The 18,776-nt window shown below is 38.6% G+C and overlaps 2 protein-coding genes across 2 annotated transcripts; one reads left to right on the top strand and one right to left on the bottom strand.

Annotated features, from left to right (window-relative positions):
• Positions 1-1,544: 1,544 nt before the first annotated feature.
• Positions 1,545-9,090, top strand: clns1a (chloride channel, nucleotide-sensitive, 1A). The gene is made up of 8 exons (XM_073493642.1): positions 1,545-2,027; positions 3,362-3,498; positions 5,334-5,468; positions 5,964-6,074; positions 6,304-6,317; positions 7,486-7,657; positions 8,465-8,580; positions 8,668-9,090. Exons 1-7 carry the CDS (start codon positions 1,909-1,911, stop codon positions 8,533-8,535), a joined length of 759 nt encoding a protein of 252 aa, XP_073349743.1. The 5' UTR covers positions 1,545-1,908; the 3' UTR covers positions 8,536-8,580; positions 8,668-9,090.
• A 3,154-nt stretch (positions 9,091-12,244) lies between these two features.
• Positions 12,245-15,135, bottom strand: aqp11 (aquaporin 11). The gene is made up of 3 exons (XM_073491964.1): positions 14,538-15,135; positions 12,886-13,002; positions 12,245-12,345 (listed from the first exon to the last, which is right to left on the bottom strand). Exons 1-3 carry the CDS (start codon positions 15,133-15,135, stop codon positions 12,245-12,247), a joined length of 816 nt encoding a protein of 271 aa, XP_073348065.1.
• Between the last annotated feature and the right edge of the window lie 3,641 nt (positions 15,136-18,776).

Genomic DNA, 18,776 nt, shown 5'->3' with positions numbered 1-18,776 from the left:
AGTAAAATATATCATCTTAAATCAACCAAAACACTGGAGACACGGTCCAGTTTATGTTATTTCTCTGCTGTTGTACAGCTGTGTTTTTAAACAGTGAATTTTAACATGGACTATATCGGGAAAAACAAACTATAAACTACAGTGATGATGCCACATTTGATTTAATTCTACATATAAATATAAATAAATTTCTCTTTCTTCAGTATTTCAAAACAAAACTGTCTGGAGGTGTTTTTTTCGACTGTGTTTTATTTTGAATGGTTTGACCGGAAATCACGGTAGGTGATTGTGTCTAACTTCACAGCGCTCACATGTGTGCGCCTGCGCTGCCCTCTGGTGGTTACAATATGTAACTGCACCCACAGTTTACTGTTGAATGGCACATTCAGAGACTTTATGATGTCCAAAAACAGGAGATGGTAGAATATTTATTTACATGATAGACTCATGCGCATGTTAATAAATGTGCATTGTCCTCCCTTTTAAAAATAAAAATAAAAAATAAGCAAACAAACAAATATTACAGGATCATCAATACAAAGCGGGATCCATGATCAGATCAGGCATTGATTTCCATGCATTTTAAAATTGAATATATGTAACTGATGATAAACTGTCTTATATTAAAAGTCAAATTGCATTTAATTCCCATGAAATGTTATTGTAATTAAACAGTGAATGTATTTAATTTTATCGCTATTTAATTTTTTTTATATATATATATATATACACCCACCCCTCATACTCACACATGTAGGCCTATCATCCTTAAATGTGCAGCTGCATTTCAACTACAAGAGAGAAAGTAATTCTGTCCAAATTATGGCTTGATATAGTTTTTTCTTTTCTTTTTCTTCTTTTCTTTTCATTATTATTATTTATTTTATTTATATTTCATTTTACTTTACTTTATTTTATTTCATCTATATTTATTTTATTTTATTTTATTATATTTTATACTATACTTTATACTTTATACTGGAGTTTTATAGTTACATTGCATTTGATTTCCATGAAATTGTATTTTAATTAAAAAGTGAATGTATTTAATTGATCGCTTTTATTTAATGTTATTCCATGTTTTTTATTTTATTTTATTTAATGTTATTCCATGTATTTTATTTTATTTAATGTTATTCCATGTTTTTTATTTTATTTAATGTTATTCCATGTTTTTTATTTTATTTTATTTTATTATATTTTATACTATACTTTATACTTTATACTGGAGTTTTATAGTTACATTGCATTTGATTTCCATGAAATTGTATTTTAATTAAACAGTGAATGTATTTAATTGATCGCTTTTATTTTATGTTATTCCATATATTTTATGTTATTTTATGTTATTTTATTTTATTTTCTACGTCCTGCGCTACATACTCCGGAACGGTAGGCGGCGGTATGCACCTAAAAGTCGGTATAGCTATCTACCAACCAGCGCACAGAAGAAAAACTGTCGCTACGCACTGTACGGGAATACGGAAGTTACGTTACAAAGCGGGCGTGAGAGCAACAACGCCCTGTTCGTAGCCGTCACGTATTTCTGTGTGTGGTTTGCGAAGCACCGACTTATCTTGCCGCGATATTTCAGCTTTGAGAGGTCGCTGCCGAGAAGAAGTCAGCGTGTAGCTTCAACAACAGTTCGCTAACTTCAGCCCGAGTTCAGGCTCCGAACCGTCGGCCCGGTTCTGTTCATGTCGGGGAAGAAGCGCGACAGTTTGTAGCCGTTTACCCGCCTCCAGCCGGCTGTCGAGCTGTTCCTCACCGAGAAGTTATCCCGGGTTAAATTAGCCAGCTTTGTGGCACGAAGTGGGTCACACACGGCTTCTTGTTGACACCGCTTTTCCCTTCTCCCTCCCTCCGCCTCTTCCAGCGGGTCCGCAAACATTCACGGCCACACGGACGATGGTTTTACTGAGAAACCTCCCGACTCCCACCGAGGGAGTGCGGCACGAGCAAGCCGAGACCACGGCGGTGCTGGACGGGCAGAAGCTGGGCTGCGGGACGCTCTACGTAGCCGAGACGTAAGTGATGCACATGGCGCCTGTTTCTGTCTCTCAGCCTCCAGGTGCAGCTGCAGGACGGTGTTTCATCAGGGTTTAATACAGATGTTATGTTACATGACGACAATATTCAGGACGGAAAGTATAAAAACAGCTACATGCGCCACTCCTCGTGCTAAGCACTTCCGGAGTAGGCGCTTTCAAAATAATAATTCGCAGTGTTGATTTTGGTTGAAAATCAAGTAATTTGCCTCAAATAAGAAGCCAATATTTTAAAACTGAGCAAAATATGATTTAAAAAAAAACACTATTGCTCTAAACCTGCACCATCGGTTATTAAAGGTGCAATATGTAAGAACTGGACACCTGTTAAATTCATACAATAGACAAATAGGGGGCAGCACATCACCAGAGTAGTCGCTAACTGCTGCTAACCGTAGCTGCGTTTAGCTGTGCAGCTACCAGCCGTATTAGCTGACTGACTGTGGTTGGGAGCACCGGGGGAGTGTTGGTGTTTACGAGCGGGTCGTCACCCTACAAAGCGGCCAGGGGCTAGCTGGTTAGCATGCTAGCTTCATTAGCTATCTCTGTGACATACTGGGACGTCTTTTATTTAATGTTTAAACTGTTATTTCTTCATATTCTGTTGATTACTTTAGTTAAATGTTTTATATAAGTATTCTTGCATGTTGCACCTCCTTTTAAAGTTAATGTTTCATTGGTGTGAAGAGTGTGGAAAGTGTCAATCAATCAATCAATCAATTAGTCATTCATCAGAAAATTCACCAACTATTCGGATAATCAAGAAATCTGTTTGAGTTTTTATTTTGAGTAAAAGAAAGTAAACTTTCTCTGATTCCAGCTTCTTAAATGTGAATTTTCTGGTTTCTTTGCTCCTCTATGACGGTAAACTGAATATCTTTGGGTTGTGGACAAAACATTTGACATCTGAGGACGTCATCTTGGGCTTTGGGAAACACTGATCGACATTTTTTCACCATTTTATGACATTTTTAGATCAAACAACTAATGTATTAGTCGAGAAAGTGATTAACGGGGCCTGTTGGCGCTTAATTATTTAGCACAGGACTGAAAGTACTTCCAAGTACGGGCTCTTACTTTACACTTTCTGTTCCAAAACAATCACTGAACCTGGAATAAATGTCCAAGATTTTCACAGTCATGGAAACTATACAAAAGTTGTTTTGCATCAGTGGAAAGTACAAAAAAATGTTTTAAGTTAAACTCTTGGTGGACGAGCAGCTTGTCTCCTGCCACTGTCAAACGGACCCTTTATGTCTTCGAAGCATAACCGAACGAACAGCTGTCAGCTTCGTGTGTTTTCTTCTTCTCAGACGCCTGTCGTGGTTCGATGGCTCGGGGATGGGTTTCTCTCTGGACTATCCCACCATCGGCCTGCACGCCATCTCCAGAGACGTCAGTGCTTACCCACAGGAGCACCTGTACGTCATGGTCAACGGAAAACTCGGAGGTGAGCTTGATGCAAAGTCTAAATCTTATATTAAGAATATAATGATATAATCATTCAAATAAGAAATGGGTATTATCTTTGTTGAACACACCTCATAGTAATTCCAAGCAGCAAAGACCGAATAACAATGTTTATTTACGATCACTTGAGGGTAGAAAACCGCCACATCACGCATTAGTTTACATACAATTTAATGATGCTGATTCAAAGCGTATACATCTGATTCATCTAAAAATGCAGGAATGCTGTTGTAGCTTGTTAATGACGTTATGCTGGAGACTTAATTTACCTGTTGGGCCACAGACTACAGAAAATGGCAGCTTATGTTTACCCGAACCAGCAGTTAGCATCAGATGCCTCTGTTGTGCAGATATCAAAGAGTTTGCAAAGCAACACAGAACATAAAATAAACACAGTTGAAAGGTCGGAGAGGTCGGACCACCGTGTTAAACTATATATCTTTTAAATGTTACAGTTCCGGCTGAAAATGACAACGAAATAAAAAAGTTTGCCGGTTTCACATATCTCCACAAAAATCAATGACAGCGTTTCTACCCAGTAACGTCACGCTGATTCAATCAATACTTAAACAACTAACAATAAACAAAAACAACAGGATTAAAAAAGAAAGAAGAATTAACCTATAATATATATTAATATTAACTTTTAAGGGCGTTTAATCAATATATAATGCGAGTAAATCAAAGTCTCAAGGCACTTCGTTTTCAGACTTCTTTTCTTTATTTTTTTTATTCTTTTATGCCGCAAAACTTGTAGCAACTTTAAAAAACCAAAGACATTACCTATTGTCAAAAGTACATGACAAATTATGATATTCAGAAACAGGTATTATATTCTTTCATGCATTCTGTCCCAAAAAAGCTGAACAGTATTACAGGAGTAGAAAAGCTTTTTCTTGAGATTGAATATTTATTTGACAAGGAAGTTGGAAAAGTCACTTTTGCTTTCTCTCTGATTATTATATTCTTTATTTTGTAACTCAAGTACGTACAGTAATTAAGTACAATACTTAAGTATTTCCTTTTTCTGCTACTTTATAATTCCTCTCAACTACTTTTATTGGATGCTTTTAGTTCCTAGTTAGTTTGCAGATTCATATTATGTTGTTGTTTATAGGCTATGAATTGTGATCTGATAGCAGCACATTTTTAAATTAGATTATTTTATCGATGATCTGATCACCGATCCTGATAATCTGAAATCATGACTGAGATGAATGTGTTCATATGAAGGTTCGCTGTGGAGTGTTTGACCTCATCAGTGCTATGAAGCTATGATTTTTTGAACTGGTCTCCATTGTGATTATGTGTCACGTACATGCTGAAGGAGGCTCGTGTGTACCTGCAGTTAGGGCTGCATGTAACGATTACACGCGTTTAGACAATATTAGACAATATAATGTCAAGAGAATTGTTTCCCAGAGCCCAAAGTGATGTTTTCAAATTGCTTCTTTCATCCAACCAGGAGTCCAAAACCAAAAGACTCTTCATTTACTGTACAAATCCTCACAATTAAGAAGCTGGAACCAGTAAATGTTTGAGATTTTTGACTTGAAAATGGACTTCAACCAACTGATTATCAAAAAAGTTGGCAGTTAATTTTCTCTCGATTGAGTAATCGTTGCAGCGGTCCTTCCTACGATATCTCTTTGGTGGCTCGCCCTCAAAAGTCTGTGTATGCATGAGGAGCACTGGACTACATGTATACCATATGACCCGCGTTGAGGTATAACGGTTCATGTGAATCCAGGAGAGAAGATGAAACTTGCTTCTGCCTGTATGTGTTATTAACTGTTATGTCTTTGATCCTCACAGACGAGAATGAAGCAGAAATGGCAGAGAAAGCTCCTGATGACGAAGAGGACGACAGCATCAGCAGCGGTGGAGATGACGACGATGAAGAAGGAACGATCACAGAGATTCGATTTGTGCCCAGCGACAAGGCAGCATGTGAGTGACCACACTGAGGATGAGGACTTCACAACATATCTGACTGATGACTTCATCACATATTTAAATTATTGAAGCTTTTTTTAATCCAGAATGAAAATATGTATCTGTGAGGTGTGTTTTTTTTTTTTAAGGAGTCCGCAGACACAGACAGGAAGTCAGACAGTATTAAGAGCCAAACTGACAGTGTTGGTTTTTATCTTTTCATGGGATTTGATGAAAATAAGAGTACAGGATGTTACTGGTCCTATTGTTTGAACTCATTTACTCATTCAGTCCACACACTAACCCGCTGTGCAGGAAATAAAATAAAGTTAGGAGGAAATTATTTAGAAGCAAATACATGTAACACAGTGACAGCACAGACTGTCGAAATGACCATGCGGGGCAGCGCTGCCTCTAGTGTAGCATCTAATGTGTGTGTGTGTGTGTGTGTGTGTGTGTGTGTGTGTGTGTGTGTGTGTGTGTGTGTGTGTGTGCGTGTGTCACATGCAGTGGACTCCATGTTCTCAGCGATGTGTGAGTGCCAGGCTCTACATCCCGACCCGGAGGACGACGACTCCGACAACGACTTTGAAGGAGAAGAGTATGACGTGGAGGAGGCCGGTGAGGAAGAACACACAAAGAATAAAGATGCACACACACACACACACACAGTACTCAACAGTGTCTTGAATCTTAATTTGTGCAATAAAATTTTGGCATCAAGACGCTCGCCAATTTGTTCAACGAATCATGGAGCAAGTAGCTCCAGCAACGGTGGCGCAACCTGGTGTGTAAAGATGGCGGAGAAGGTGAAGTAGCCGCACGCTCGCCGCCTCAGATGACCGGCTAGAAAAGCATCAGATCGTCGAGCTGCACCAGAGCTAGACGATTTATATATCGGCCATCAGATTTACTCTAATGTTTAGACATGCGGTGGCCATAATGCTGCTGTCATGTAAAACAAATGTAATCAGGTTTTGGTAGTTGAAAGACGTTTGTTTGGATTGAGAAACGTCCTTTCTCCGGATGAGACCCAGTTTTTATCTTACTGTTTAATGTTGGAGACCCGACAGTAAAATAAAACGCGCTGTGGTCTGAATTAACAGTTTCAGTAACTAAAAAACATTGACGTTCTTCTATTTTCTCCCTCTGTCTCTGTTTGTTCATCTCTCTCTGGTTGTCTGGACTCTTTGGTTGCAGAGGCAGGTAAGATCTACTGAGCCTTTCTACTTTAAAGTTAACTGGTGGTAACAGCCTATTAGAGGCTAGGCTAACCGGAAGTTAGCATTGCACTGGTTCCACAACTAGAAGCCTATGGGATTTTTCCATTAGATTTTGGATTATTGTGGAAAATATCTGGCAAACAAAAGGTTATGATGCTTCAGCAAGATAATCTTCACAGATGAACACCACTTTTGTGATTTTTGAAGAGTAAATTAAATCTCTAGCAGTAAAAAGCTAATGTTAGGCTACAGACAGACGACATCACGGTCACATGACTTAAACGTCACCACCACTCAGCGTCTTACTGCACAATTACTATGCAGGTTTTCTATAAACTGATCAATGCACAAGTTGTAAAGTCAGAGTTAGAATAGTGTGTAACTAAAGTGGGCCTGTAAAGACGGACTAGTGAGTAGACGAGTCTCGCTGTGATGACGTTTAATGTCCCCGACAACCTCTGTAGTCTCGTTCAGACACTTGTTAGTAACCGCCGTTGTCAACACACGTAAGAGCTTTATAATTAAATTGTGGCACATTCAATGATGTATTTTATGTCGTACAACAAAACGTGTAAATATCTTTAGAAGCTAGAAATGACATAATAATAGTTAATAATACAGAATGTCTTTAATTGTTGACAAATATTGTACATTAAATGCCCTTATATCTGTGACAACTGTGTTTTAAGTGTGTTTTAAACATTAATAAAATAGTGATTTATAAATGCTAAACATGGTTTACTGTGTGTCCTGTACCAAACACAATGTGGCTGTTTAAAATCCCGACCGCTCTCCTCCTCCGCTCAGAGCACGGCCACGCTGACATCCCCACCTTCTACACCTGTGACGAGGGCCTGTCGGCGCTCACGCAGGAGGGCCAGGCCACGCTGGAGAGGCTGGAGGGGATGTTGGCCCAGTCAGTCGCTCAGCAGTACCACATGGCCGGAGTCCGAACCGAAGAAGCCAACGCCGAATTTGAAGGTTTGAGTCACACACCCACACACAGACACAGACACACACAGCAGCAGCCTATTGATTATAGAGACGAGTCCTCTATTCCAATTAAATGATGCACATTTTTCATCTATACATAAATCTTGACTTGTTTTTCCAGGTAAAATATGCTTTTATCTGAATTATAGCTGCACAATTAATCTGTCTTCTTCTCCAGATGTAAAAAAACACTTGTCACATCAGGATTTTGAAAATGAAAATTGTGAAGCAGAAATGATTTTTCCCACTAATCATGAATCATGTTGCAGTTGGGAATGGGAAGGGAAATGAACGATTGGTAACCAGAGAGCTTTTCTAAGTAGGTCACTAACTATAGTTTGTCATTGTGTTGAAGAAAGCAATGCAGCCAGACGGATTCATACATATTTATTTCCACATTTAGTCACAAGGTGGCGTCATCTTTTCTCTTAACCCTGTCAGTACTGAGGGTCCTAACAGCTCAGATGACCTAAACAACCTTCTGTGAGTTTTTCTCCATATAAAGTTAATTTGATTAAGTTAATTTGCCCAATCAGAGAGCGAAACTCACAAATGTAGGATCTTTTTAAATTCTTTAGTCTTTTTTTGTTGAATTGGGATGTAGTAGGTCAAACCATCAGAGATCTGTATGAATGTACATCATCTGGCTCATATTTTATTCATGTTTCTATTCAGAAAATGATTAAAACAAAAATAAAACAGCTGATTTGACACGATTTTGTTTATGTGATGCTGTTGAAACGTGGTGTTGTTTGGTTAATTGGTGTTTGTTGTTGTTGTTGTTGTTGTTGACAGATGGCATGGAGGTGGATGCAGCGGCGCTGGAGGCCGGTCAGTTTGAGGATGCAGACGTCGACCACTGGTGACAACAACAAAGACACTTAACATGAAATAAAAGATCTGAATAAAAGGCAAAGTCAGTCTGTACGATCAGGACGGATTGTTGTCTGTTGTGTGCGGTCTGGTTTCATTCATGTGTTTTCTGACTCTTTCTGTAGATGGAGGACGCTCCAGCGGCTCCAGTGTTGCATCATGGGATCGGAGAAGAGGACGGCAGCACTTCTTTAAAGCTCTTACTCGTACTCTTCCTGTTTTCACTGTCAAACCTCTTCCTGTGTGCTTAAAGTCATCTCGGTAGACGTCACTCTGGAGCTCTTTGTAGGTTTTCTGCTCGTCCTCCTGTCGCCTCCATCTCTTCTAATTTGTCCAGTTTATTTGAACCAAGTGCGCTGCGTTCGGCCAAGTGAGCTACTGTAGACTATTGAGATGCAGCCCCAGGTCCTGTTGTTGACTGTAAAAACAAAACACTGAGTTCATGTTATTGTTTTGTACCTAACGACCAATTTAATATCTGATTTTCCCGCCGTGGAGAGTTCATGTCTTTGTATGAAATTGTCAATAAATGCATAGTTTTTGTATGAGTTTTTGATTTTTATTATCATGAACGTTGATTTAAAAGCTCCACTCACGGTAACAAAACCTACAGAGAATTTAACACAAAATGAGTGAGTACGTTGCTCTTTCTGACAGCTCAGACAAACAAACTTTATGGATAACCGTGTGATAATCTGCCTTATTGTCTGCCGTCTTTTAAACCCACACAGGCGCTACAGCTGCCAATAATTATACTTTTCATGGATTAATCTGTCAATTATTTTTGTAATGATTGATAAATAGTTTAGTCTATAGTTTTAATTTTCTATTAAAAAGTCGATCAATAGTTTATAGCTTTAACTTCTACAGAAAAAGATTCAAGGTTCATAGTTTAAAGTTTTCATTTCTATGAAAAATCAAGTTTAGTCTTTTTTTTTTAATAAAATAAAAAACTACTTCTCTATTTAAAAGATTAATTGTTTATAGTTTCATTTGTTTAAAATAGTTTTAAGTTTTAATTTCTGTAAAACAAAAACAAATTAAGTTTTTTTCTATAGTTTTATACGAAACTACAACTAAACTAAGTTATTACACAATAATTGATTTATAGTTTATAATTTTTATTTTCTATTAAAAATCAATTGTTTAGGCCAGTTATCATTTGTGTAATTAAATATTGATTAATAGTTTAGTCTATGGTTTTAATTCCTATCGAAAATTGATTCATAGTTTGTTTTCATTTGTATAAAAAGTCAATAGTTTTGTCCTTAGTTTTAACTTCTATCAAAGAATTGATTGATAGTTTAGTCTATAGTTTTAATTTCTGTTAAAAAAATCAATAATAGTTTAGTCTATGTTTCTAATTTCAATCAATATTTGACTTTTTTGTCGGACCAACAGTCCAAAACCCTGAAATGTTCAATTCAGAAAACAGAAAAAGCAGCAAATCAAATTAAAAAACATGAAACAGTAAAAAAAACAAAACATTTTCATTATTATTTTTCTGTTAATCAGCAAATCAAGTAATCGTTTCACCCCCACTGAGCGCCATTCATCCAGGAATAAACCAACCAATCAAACAATCTTATTTCAGAATCGGTGATTAATCACAGTTTAATCTGCCTCCAGTCGGTTTTGTTGTTGTTGTTGTTTTTTACAGAGAAAGTCACAGTTAAATCTGTGTAACAACAAACAGACCTGTGTACAGTACAAGTCTTACTCTGTGCTCGGCTCTGGGACGTTGTTAAAAGAAAAAATGCTTGTTGATTAATTAGTGAATTAGTTTTATTTTAGACAAAAACAAAACTGGGCTCAGTTGAAATTACTGCAGCTACAATAACTGTGCTTGAATTACCAGAAACAGGTAAATAAATGTTCGTGTGTTTGGACCAGCTGATCGGATCCAGTCTGATCTTAAAAATCGATTATGATTTCATGTCATGCTGTAATCTGAACATCATGCAAGTACGAAACAAGATATAATTGTTGATATTCCAGTGACAGATATTTAACATTTTCACAGTTATAAAGGTGATACTGGCTCAAATAAAAATGTTGAGGTGTCTAAAGGTTTTAAATCAGATGAGTGTAAACTGAAAGGGACTCAAGTACAGGAATGATTTTTAGTGTTCGACCAACAAATGCCTCGTTAATGACTTCTTAAACAAATCTACTAAATTCAAGTCTTTAGTTTTCTCTTCTCAGATGTGCTCTTGAGGTGAAATCACACAGTACATTTGTGTCAGGCTGAAGTCTTAAAAAAGTGTGTCAGTATCAGCGTTCTTCTTCTTGTGCCAACGTCTGATGACTGGACCCAGCAGCAGGTTAAAGGAACAGTTCACCACGAATCAAAACATATCTTCCTCTTGTAGTGCTGTTTATACATCTAGATTGTTTTGGTGTGAGTTGCAGAGTTTTGGAGATATCCTCTAGAGATGTCTGCCTTCTCTCCACTATAATGGAAAAAGATGACAAAAAATACATTTGAAACACTCGACAGTAAATAGTCTTTCCAGAAATCATGACTGGAGATAATCCGCAGACCTTGTTGGGAGCAGTTTCATGTAGGAACTATTTTCTGTCTGCTGAACTACACCCACCAACCGTATCACCACGCAGAAGGAAGCGTCCATCTTCTCATGAACGAGATGCTCGTGCTTGTGTAACATTAATGTCGTCCTCCTCGGCTGAGCAGTAACGTTAGCTCGCTTCCTCTTGCTCAGTGATACGGTTAAAATAGTTAACGTTATCAGATTTTTACTCCACGATTATTGTGTTAAGAATTCACGATAACGATATTATCGCGATATCTATAGAAAATTAGAAAAATAAAAGCTATCCGTCAAATTCATCCTGAACTTTATTTATTGTGTGTTCTGTCTGGTTTTTGGCAAATAAATCACACTCAAAATACAAGTGTATGGAGGAGGAGAGAGAATCAGGATGGTATTCAGTAGAGTGCATACCTCAGCCAAGTCCAAACAGTCCCATTTTGTGCTGACTCATAGATACCATACTATATCATGAATAATTTCCTGAGAAATAAACGAAAATGACGAACGTCACATCTCGCAGCGTTAAAGAAAGTGAGAAAAAAATCCTGGATCTGTCTCAGAAAAGTAAGTGAGGTCTATTCTTGGCTGAGACCCATCCTCCATCAAAGCTTTTTGGAAATCCGTTCAGTAGTTTTCAAGTGAATATGCTCACAAACCAACCAACAAACAAATGAACACAGGTGAAAACATGACATGAAGAGGTAATCAACCAGGGTTAAGGTGCGTTCCCGCCACCTTCTATGAGAAAGAGAGGTTATGTATCATTTACATGATATTATCATATGTGCATTATTAACACCGTATCAATATTTCATCTTTAAATACCACGGTTATCATCAGTACTGGTACACCTCAACACTCCTAGTTCCTACATGAAACTGCTCACAACACGGTCTGTGGGTTTATCTTGAGTAGCCGGTCGTGATTTCTGGAAAGAGACATTGCTGTTGACTTTTTCAAAAGTATTTTTGGCGCTTTGAACTCCACAAGCCGAGAGAAGGCTGACTGATATCACACCAAAACAATCCAGATGGATACTTAGCACCACAAGTAGGAGGAAAAATTAGCTTTTTTGATTTTTAAGGTGAACTGTCCCTTTAACAGTCCTTCACAATGTCCACACGTGTAGCCCGGCGATGCCTCTTCCTCATGTCCTCTTCTTGGTCTCCAGGGGGAGCTGGAGGGACGGGGACTTCCTCGACAGCAGAGGGACGAGTTTATCAAACAGCAGCACTGAGCTCATCGTACCTGCAACAGCAAGAATGCAGAAGAAGAAGAGGAACAATTCGCTTCACACGCACAATATGACATTCTGGGTTTCTCCATCAAAACAAATCAGAGTCGGGTGCAGAGCCAGACTATATGAAGGAATAAACACCCAGAGTCACATCTTATTCTGCTCCGATCCGGAGGCGTTTACCGACGGGAGGAGAGCTCAGAGATTACTTTTTAAACACAAACCTGATAGTCCCCAATCTGTGTTCATATCTTCTACACAGGAATGCAGATAAATTAAGAAAAACAACTTTGAGATTATTGAGCTCTGTAGACGTGAACATTTCCAAGAAACTAGAATCAAGATAGAAACATTTTGCTTAACTGTCTCTAAACTGAAATAACTTACATAAAGTGGATCTACAGTGGTGTTTTATAAGGCCAGAAAAAAACCTTTAAGACCTTCATGAGTTAAACTTTTTAAGTTTTTTAATGAAACTTAACATCAGTGCTCTTTAAGACTTCTCAAGAGCTGCAGATACCCTGATACCAGTGTACATCAGGGGGTCTTACCCAGCAGAGGGCCCAGCCAGTAGACCAGGCAGTACTCCAGGAAGGAGTGTCCACTGCAGGGGAACTGTGTGGAGAAGGCCAGCGCCGGGTTGAACACCGCTCCTGTCACACTGCCACCTGGACACACACACACACACACACTTGTATTAATGAAGTGTACATGCTTAAAAACACATCATTCTTCTCAAACTGTCCATTACTGCAGCACCTCTATTCACCCTCCGTTTTAGCTCCTTTCTCTTTAAAGGTGTAGTCATCAATGCTAATCCAATACACTTTATGTCAAATTCAGTGTTTATCACCTTGTGGTCCGCTAGCTGTCTGTTCTGTGTGCGCTGAAAAAAAGGAGGACTGTGACAACTCAAGGGTGAAGACCCGTGTCAACATCGGCGAGGCTTTTCAAAGGTGGAGAGACCTCCGAGAGCTGAAAGGCTGAAGACGGATGCAGAGGTTGCTGTGTTTCTGCTTGACTGGTGGGTCATTTTAGTGTTGCCATGTTTCACACAACCCTCCATGAGTTCGGGGGTCGGAGTTTCTGAGTGAGCACTGATGGGATGGGTGTGTTTGTGTGGCCGGGAATTCAAATATCAACAGTCGTTCCCCAGAATCAATGACTATACCTTTAAGGCCCCCCTCCTGCAAAGTTCAGTCTGCTCTGATTGGTCAGCTCTCACAGGCCTGAGCAGGTACCACACACTGTGTTTCACATCAGCTCCGTCGGTGTTTTTACACCTGTGGCCTTGTGAGGAGCGCAGCTGAGGGCGGCGACTGTACAGTTGTGACATCACAACATATGGACGTACGCATCTCTCTGTGAACTGAGCAACTTGATACTTTGACAGTATTTATACAGCAGCTGTAGCAAAGGTACACACTACATACTCAAGTAGAGAAAGTAATAGAGTACTGGCTGTGGAATGTACTCAGAGTATCAGAGTAAAAGTCTCCCTCTGAAGGACATTTGTGGTCAAAGCTAACTGAAGCTCACGTCATATTAATATAATTCAAAGACTATTAAAGTTAAAGGTAGAATCAGTAGGATTTGTCCCAGCGGTTCCTGAACGCACCACAAACATAGTTGATTGTTGAGTCTCATTCCCAGGACGTCTCATGGCCATCAAGATAATGTTTATAACCTCACTGCACAGTGTTTAATAACATTTACAAAGTATTATGAACATCAGTTGCAACTTTACAATAAACAGTTGCTTATTAAATGTTTTATGAAGCATTCAATTGTTTGTTAAAGGAGCATTATGTAGTTTTAGGGAAGAAATGTTAATGAGAAGAGAAAGATCTTCATTGGCTGATTTTTTTTCTGCCTAAACAAACTAAATAATCAAACTCTCTTTGTTTTCATGACCGAACAAACTGACCTTAAAGGACAACACAATTTATACTGCTTTACCTTGTTTATCTGTGGCGGACCCTGCCACCTTTCTAGCTTCAGTGTTGTGGGGACCTTATTTTCCTGAGTTTGTATTATTACCTCATTAATATTGTAAATATTAAACTTCTGAGTTTTGACTTCTTCTCTAAAACTACATGGAGCTCCTCCTGACGTTTAATTAACTCTACAATAACATTTATTAATGAAGGTTATTGTTAATTATTCACGTGACGTCATCACAAACATCACAGAGCAGTCATACCTGCGTACACCACTGTTGCGATCGCTGCAGCCACCGCGTGCACGCGGTATTTCTCCTCCACCGATCGCGTGTGCGTGACAGCAGTCTGAACCGCAAAGGCGCACGCGAGCTCCACTGCGGCGGCCTTGGGCAGTGGCGCGTGAATGGGGCTGATGCACCGGTAACCGAGGAGCTTGTGGCGCGCGTGCAGCCCCGACAACCCCATACACCAGATCACAGGCACGGCGGCTCGCGCGGCAGCGGCCGCAGCGAACTGGCACGCGATCCGCCGCAGGGCGCACGAGCCCGAGAGCCTCGCGTGGTACGCGTGCTCGAGCGCACCGGTGGGGTTGCCGATGGCCCCGCTGAAGGTGAGCCCGTGGATCACGGCTGCCAGGTACGTCAAGGTGAGCGCGAGTCGAGGCTCGATCCCGCCCACCTCGGACAGCAGCCTGAGCTCGTGCGTGCAGCAGCACAGCTGGAAGGTGGACACGAGCTCCACCGCGTACACACAGAGCCCGGTGTCCGCGAGGGCCCTGGTCAGCAACCTGCGGGTCGCGTCGCTCAGTGCGACGATCCCCGCGAGCAGCACCAGAGACACCGCCACGTCTGCAGTCATGCTGGCGGCAGGTCCGCGCTCTCTGTCGGGGACTGTCTGCGCCTTCAGCCGCTGAGAGGCTCCGCTGTGCCCCGAGCAGCTGCTGCCTCCTCCAGGCCTCTGTCTCTCTCTGTACCGAGGAATCTCGCTTCCTCCGGTGGATGAGAGCCTCGGCTGTGCCGGGCTGCTGCTGCTGCTCTGTCCCGGAGGATGCGGGGTCCAATCGGGAGCAAGTGAGCTTCAGTCCCGGTAGCTCACATGGTGCGGAAGTGACCGAGCTCCCCACTTTTCCTCCTCCTCCTCCTCCTCCTCGACCTGATATCGGTGCTCCTCTTCCTCCCGTTTCTTGTCTTCTTTCTGCGATTCTTTAGTGAGGTTGGTGCGCTTCAGCACGTTGGAAAGTAATATAAGAATAGTTACGAGGCAAAACAGAATCTCTTTGAGCAGCAAACAAGTCTGTGCAACCAGTTCAAACTGGTCCGAGGTGAAACCAGTCTGGATCACTGACTGGTGTGTGGATGCTGCCATGGGCTCACATCCTTTAAGTGCACTGACTGTAGATATTCATATGTTTAGATGACTGATAACAGATGCAGCTCATCTGCTTGTGTTCTTATGTGTCCCCATCATATCCACAAACCTCATTAGAGAATAAACACAAGATGCACCCAGATTAATGAGGAGAAATAAACACACTCAGACAGACAGTTCCCTTAGAAAATAATCACTATAATATTCTGTTATATATTGGTTTTCAAAGTGTTTTACTCATCAGGACCTGTATGTTTATCACAGCAGATGTTAGTGATGGAGGGATTTAAGCCGTCCTGATGAGATGGATGTTAAAGCTGAAACGTTGACGCTTAAAATAAAAGTTTGGGAGCTATAATCCAGTTTACTGATATTTCCTGCTTTTCCCTCGACTGAAGCTGCTATCCGGCCTGTTCACACAACTTCTGTCACTTTTGTTTTGTGCAATTAGAAACAATATTTCTTGTGGACATTAAAAGGACGAATACTGAGTAATAAAATGCAGCAAGATACTTTTTTTGTCATTTCTAATCAGTTATTTCATATAAATGATTGTTTGATCAACAGGTAACACTTTATAATAACCATCATTAATGAATGGTAAATGTATAATTAATTAAAACTTAGTTAATAATTGTTTCCCTGCTGATAAACAATGAGATGCTTTATGCATCATTTATCAAACAACTGTAGAGGTTCATCAGGCAACTTTATAATATCATCTAAATAATGTTTACAGATGAACTACACAGTCTTTATTAATCATTTACAAACTATTATAAACATCAGTTGCAACAATTTGTCATTAAATTGTTTATGAAGCAGTTCATTATTTGTTCACAGTGAAATAATTATGAATGAAAGTTGATTTATTAATGATGGTTATTATAAAATATTACAGATGAATATTTCCATTCTGCTATTTCTGAACACTTTTAAAGAGTTTAAATACAAAAGACAAAGTTCAGAGCTACAGAAACGTGTTGCTGACACGCCACAAAAAGAAAAACAGTTCAGTATCTTGTTATAACGTGAAAAGTTTGATGCTATAACAAGATGTTTTTACATAATAACAAGACATTTTCATATTGTGAAATACAAACTGATCACATTATAACAGCAAACACTTTTTGTTATAATGTGACAACTTATTGTTGTAAAACATTTCATGTAGTAACAAGATATTTTCATATTATAAAAGATATTTTACATCATCGTGTTAAAACATGAACATTTTTATTATAACAATAAACTTTTCTCGTTATAACATGATACTGAACTGTTTGTGTTTTTGTGGCGTGGCGGCAACACGCTGCCGTACGAAACACTACAGGCACTGATAAAAACTATACTTGTGAACGTTGGAGTTAATCTGACTTTAAGATATATTTTGCACACTGAGAGATGGGTTACTTATAATAATTACAATCAGAAATAACAATCAACACAGTAAAAATTGGGTATCAACATGTATTGTTTATTTATACAGATGACTGATATAGACCAAGGTATCATAACAATTATATAGCACTAACAACACTACAAGATACAGTTATTATATATATATATGCATAAAAGCCAACTCAGATTCCTTCACATGTCATTGAAAACAAAAATCACACAATCATCAGAACAAGATTTTATTTTAAGCAAAAAGATAAAAAAATATACCTTCAGTGAAATGTTCATAGATTACTTGCATACATGTTAAAAATGACTTAAAAACATAATGTTATTATACATTATACATATTATTATTATTATACATCACTGTACACAAACTAATACAGAAACTGAGGGGACATCCTTAAAACTACCATCAGTATTTCTATTATTATCACTATTAATAATATAACTGTTAGCTATTTATTCCCATGCTATCAATATCAATAACATTATTACATTTAGTTTTCTTTATTGCGACGACCTCTTTTGGAAACACTTTGTAATGAACGTGATTAATAAATGGTAAATGTATAGTTAATTAAAGTTAAGTTAATAGTTATTCCACTGTTGACAAACAATCAGATGTTTTACAAACCCTTTATTAAGCTCTTGTTTATTGTTACGTGGCGACTGAGGTTGATAATACTTTGTAAATGTTAATAAATACTGTGTAGTTCATCTGTAAACATTATTTGGATGGACATTATAAAGTTGCAACTGATGTTTATCAACATTTACAGTTGTTAATAAAGCATGTTTTGTTAGCAGTGAAATAACTATTAACTAAAGTTTAATTAACTATAAATGTAATCATTTTTTAATGATGGTATTATGAAGTCTTACCCCTCTTTTTATTTATTTTCATATTTCATGTCACCTCTAAACAACAACAACAACAACAACAACAACAACAACAACAATACTTCTAATAATCAGATACTAATACTACTGGTACTACTATTAATAGTAATAATAATAACAATAATCTGTCTCCATCTTTCTCTCAAGTTCAAATATGTTCATTTTTGCATGAATTGGCCACCATCAACATAAATAATATAATATAATATAATATAATATAATACAATATAATATAATATAATATAATATAATATGATTTAATATAATATAATATGATATAATATAATATAATATAATATAATAAAATATGATTTAATATAATATAATATAATATGATACAATATCATATAATATAATATAATATAATATAGAACATCCTGTATTAAAGATGAAGAGAAATGAGTACTTACATCTACAATAGGTGATAAACCATGATGATGAGTAAGTATGAACACACAGTTTGGTTATTAACTGTCTGTCTGAGCTGAACGCTGCTCTCCTCTCCTGGTCCTCTGGTTCACAGCGACCACAACAACACAGAGGATCACCAGCAGACCAGGGAGCAGTGAGGACCTCACCGTGTAGAGGGTGAAGTCCATCCCAGAGGGCTCTCTGACCTTCAGAAGAGTTTTGGCTGATGACAAACACTGGTCATCTGGGTCAAGAACAGCACACCAGTACTCTCCTGTGTCTTCCAGTGAGACATTAGAGAGAATCAACAAGCCATCATCTTCAAATATGTTCAGTCTGCTCTTCAGATCAGAATCAGATGCTAAATCAAATTCACTCAAGCGTCTGCCTTCTGTTTGGTTTGACTTGATGAA

This window comes from Pagrus major, chromosome 2, assembly GCF_040436345.1.
Source record: "Pagrus major chromosome 2, Pma_NU_1.0".
In the NCBI taxonomy this organism is placed as follows: domain Eukaryota; kingdom Metazoa; phylum Chordata; class Actinopteri; order Spariformes; family Sparidae; genus Pagrus; species Pagrus major.
This window is presented reverse-complemented; position numbering and strand designations above follow the sequence as displayed.

Bases quoted from the DNA above. Each gene is read 5' to 3' on its own strand.
- clns1a (XM_073493642.1), top strand. From the start codon at position 1,909: ATGGTTTTACTGAGAAACCTCCCGACTCCCACCGAGGGAGTGCGGCAC. The intron at 5,469-5,963 runs GTGAGTGACCAC...TGTCACATGCAG, and splicing joins GCCCAGCGACAAGGCAGCAT to TGGACTCCATGTTCTCAGCG. The intron at 7,658-8,464 runs GTTTGAGTCACA...TGTTGTTGACAG, and splicing joins AGCCAACGCCGAATTTGAAG to ATGGCATGGAGGTGGATGCA.
- aqp11 (XM_073491964.1), bottom strand. From the start codon at position 15,135: ATGACTGCAGACGTGGCGGTGTCTCTGGTGCTGCTCGCGGGGATCGTC. The intron at 13,003-14,537 runs GTATGACTGCTC...GTGTGTGTCCAG, and splicing joins CGCAACAGTGGTGTACGCAG to GTGGCAGTGTGACAGGAGCG. The intron at 12,346-12,885 runs GTAAGACCCCCT...TTGCTGTTGCAG, and splicing joins CTGGCTGGGCCCTCTGCTGG to GTACGATGAGCTCAGTGCTG.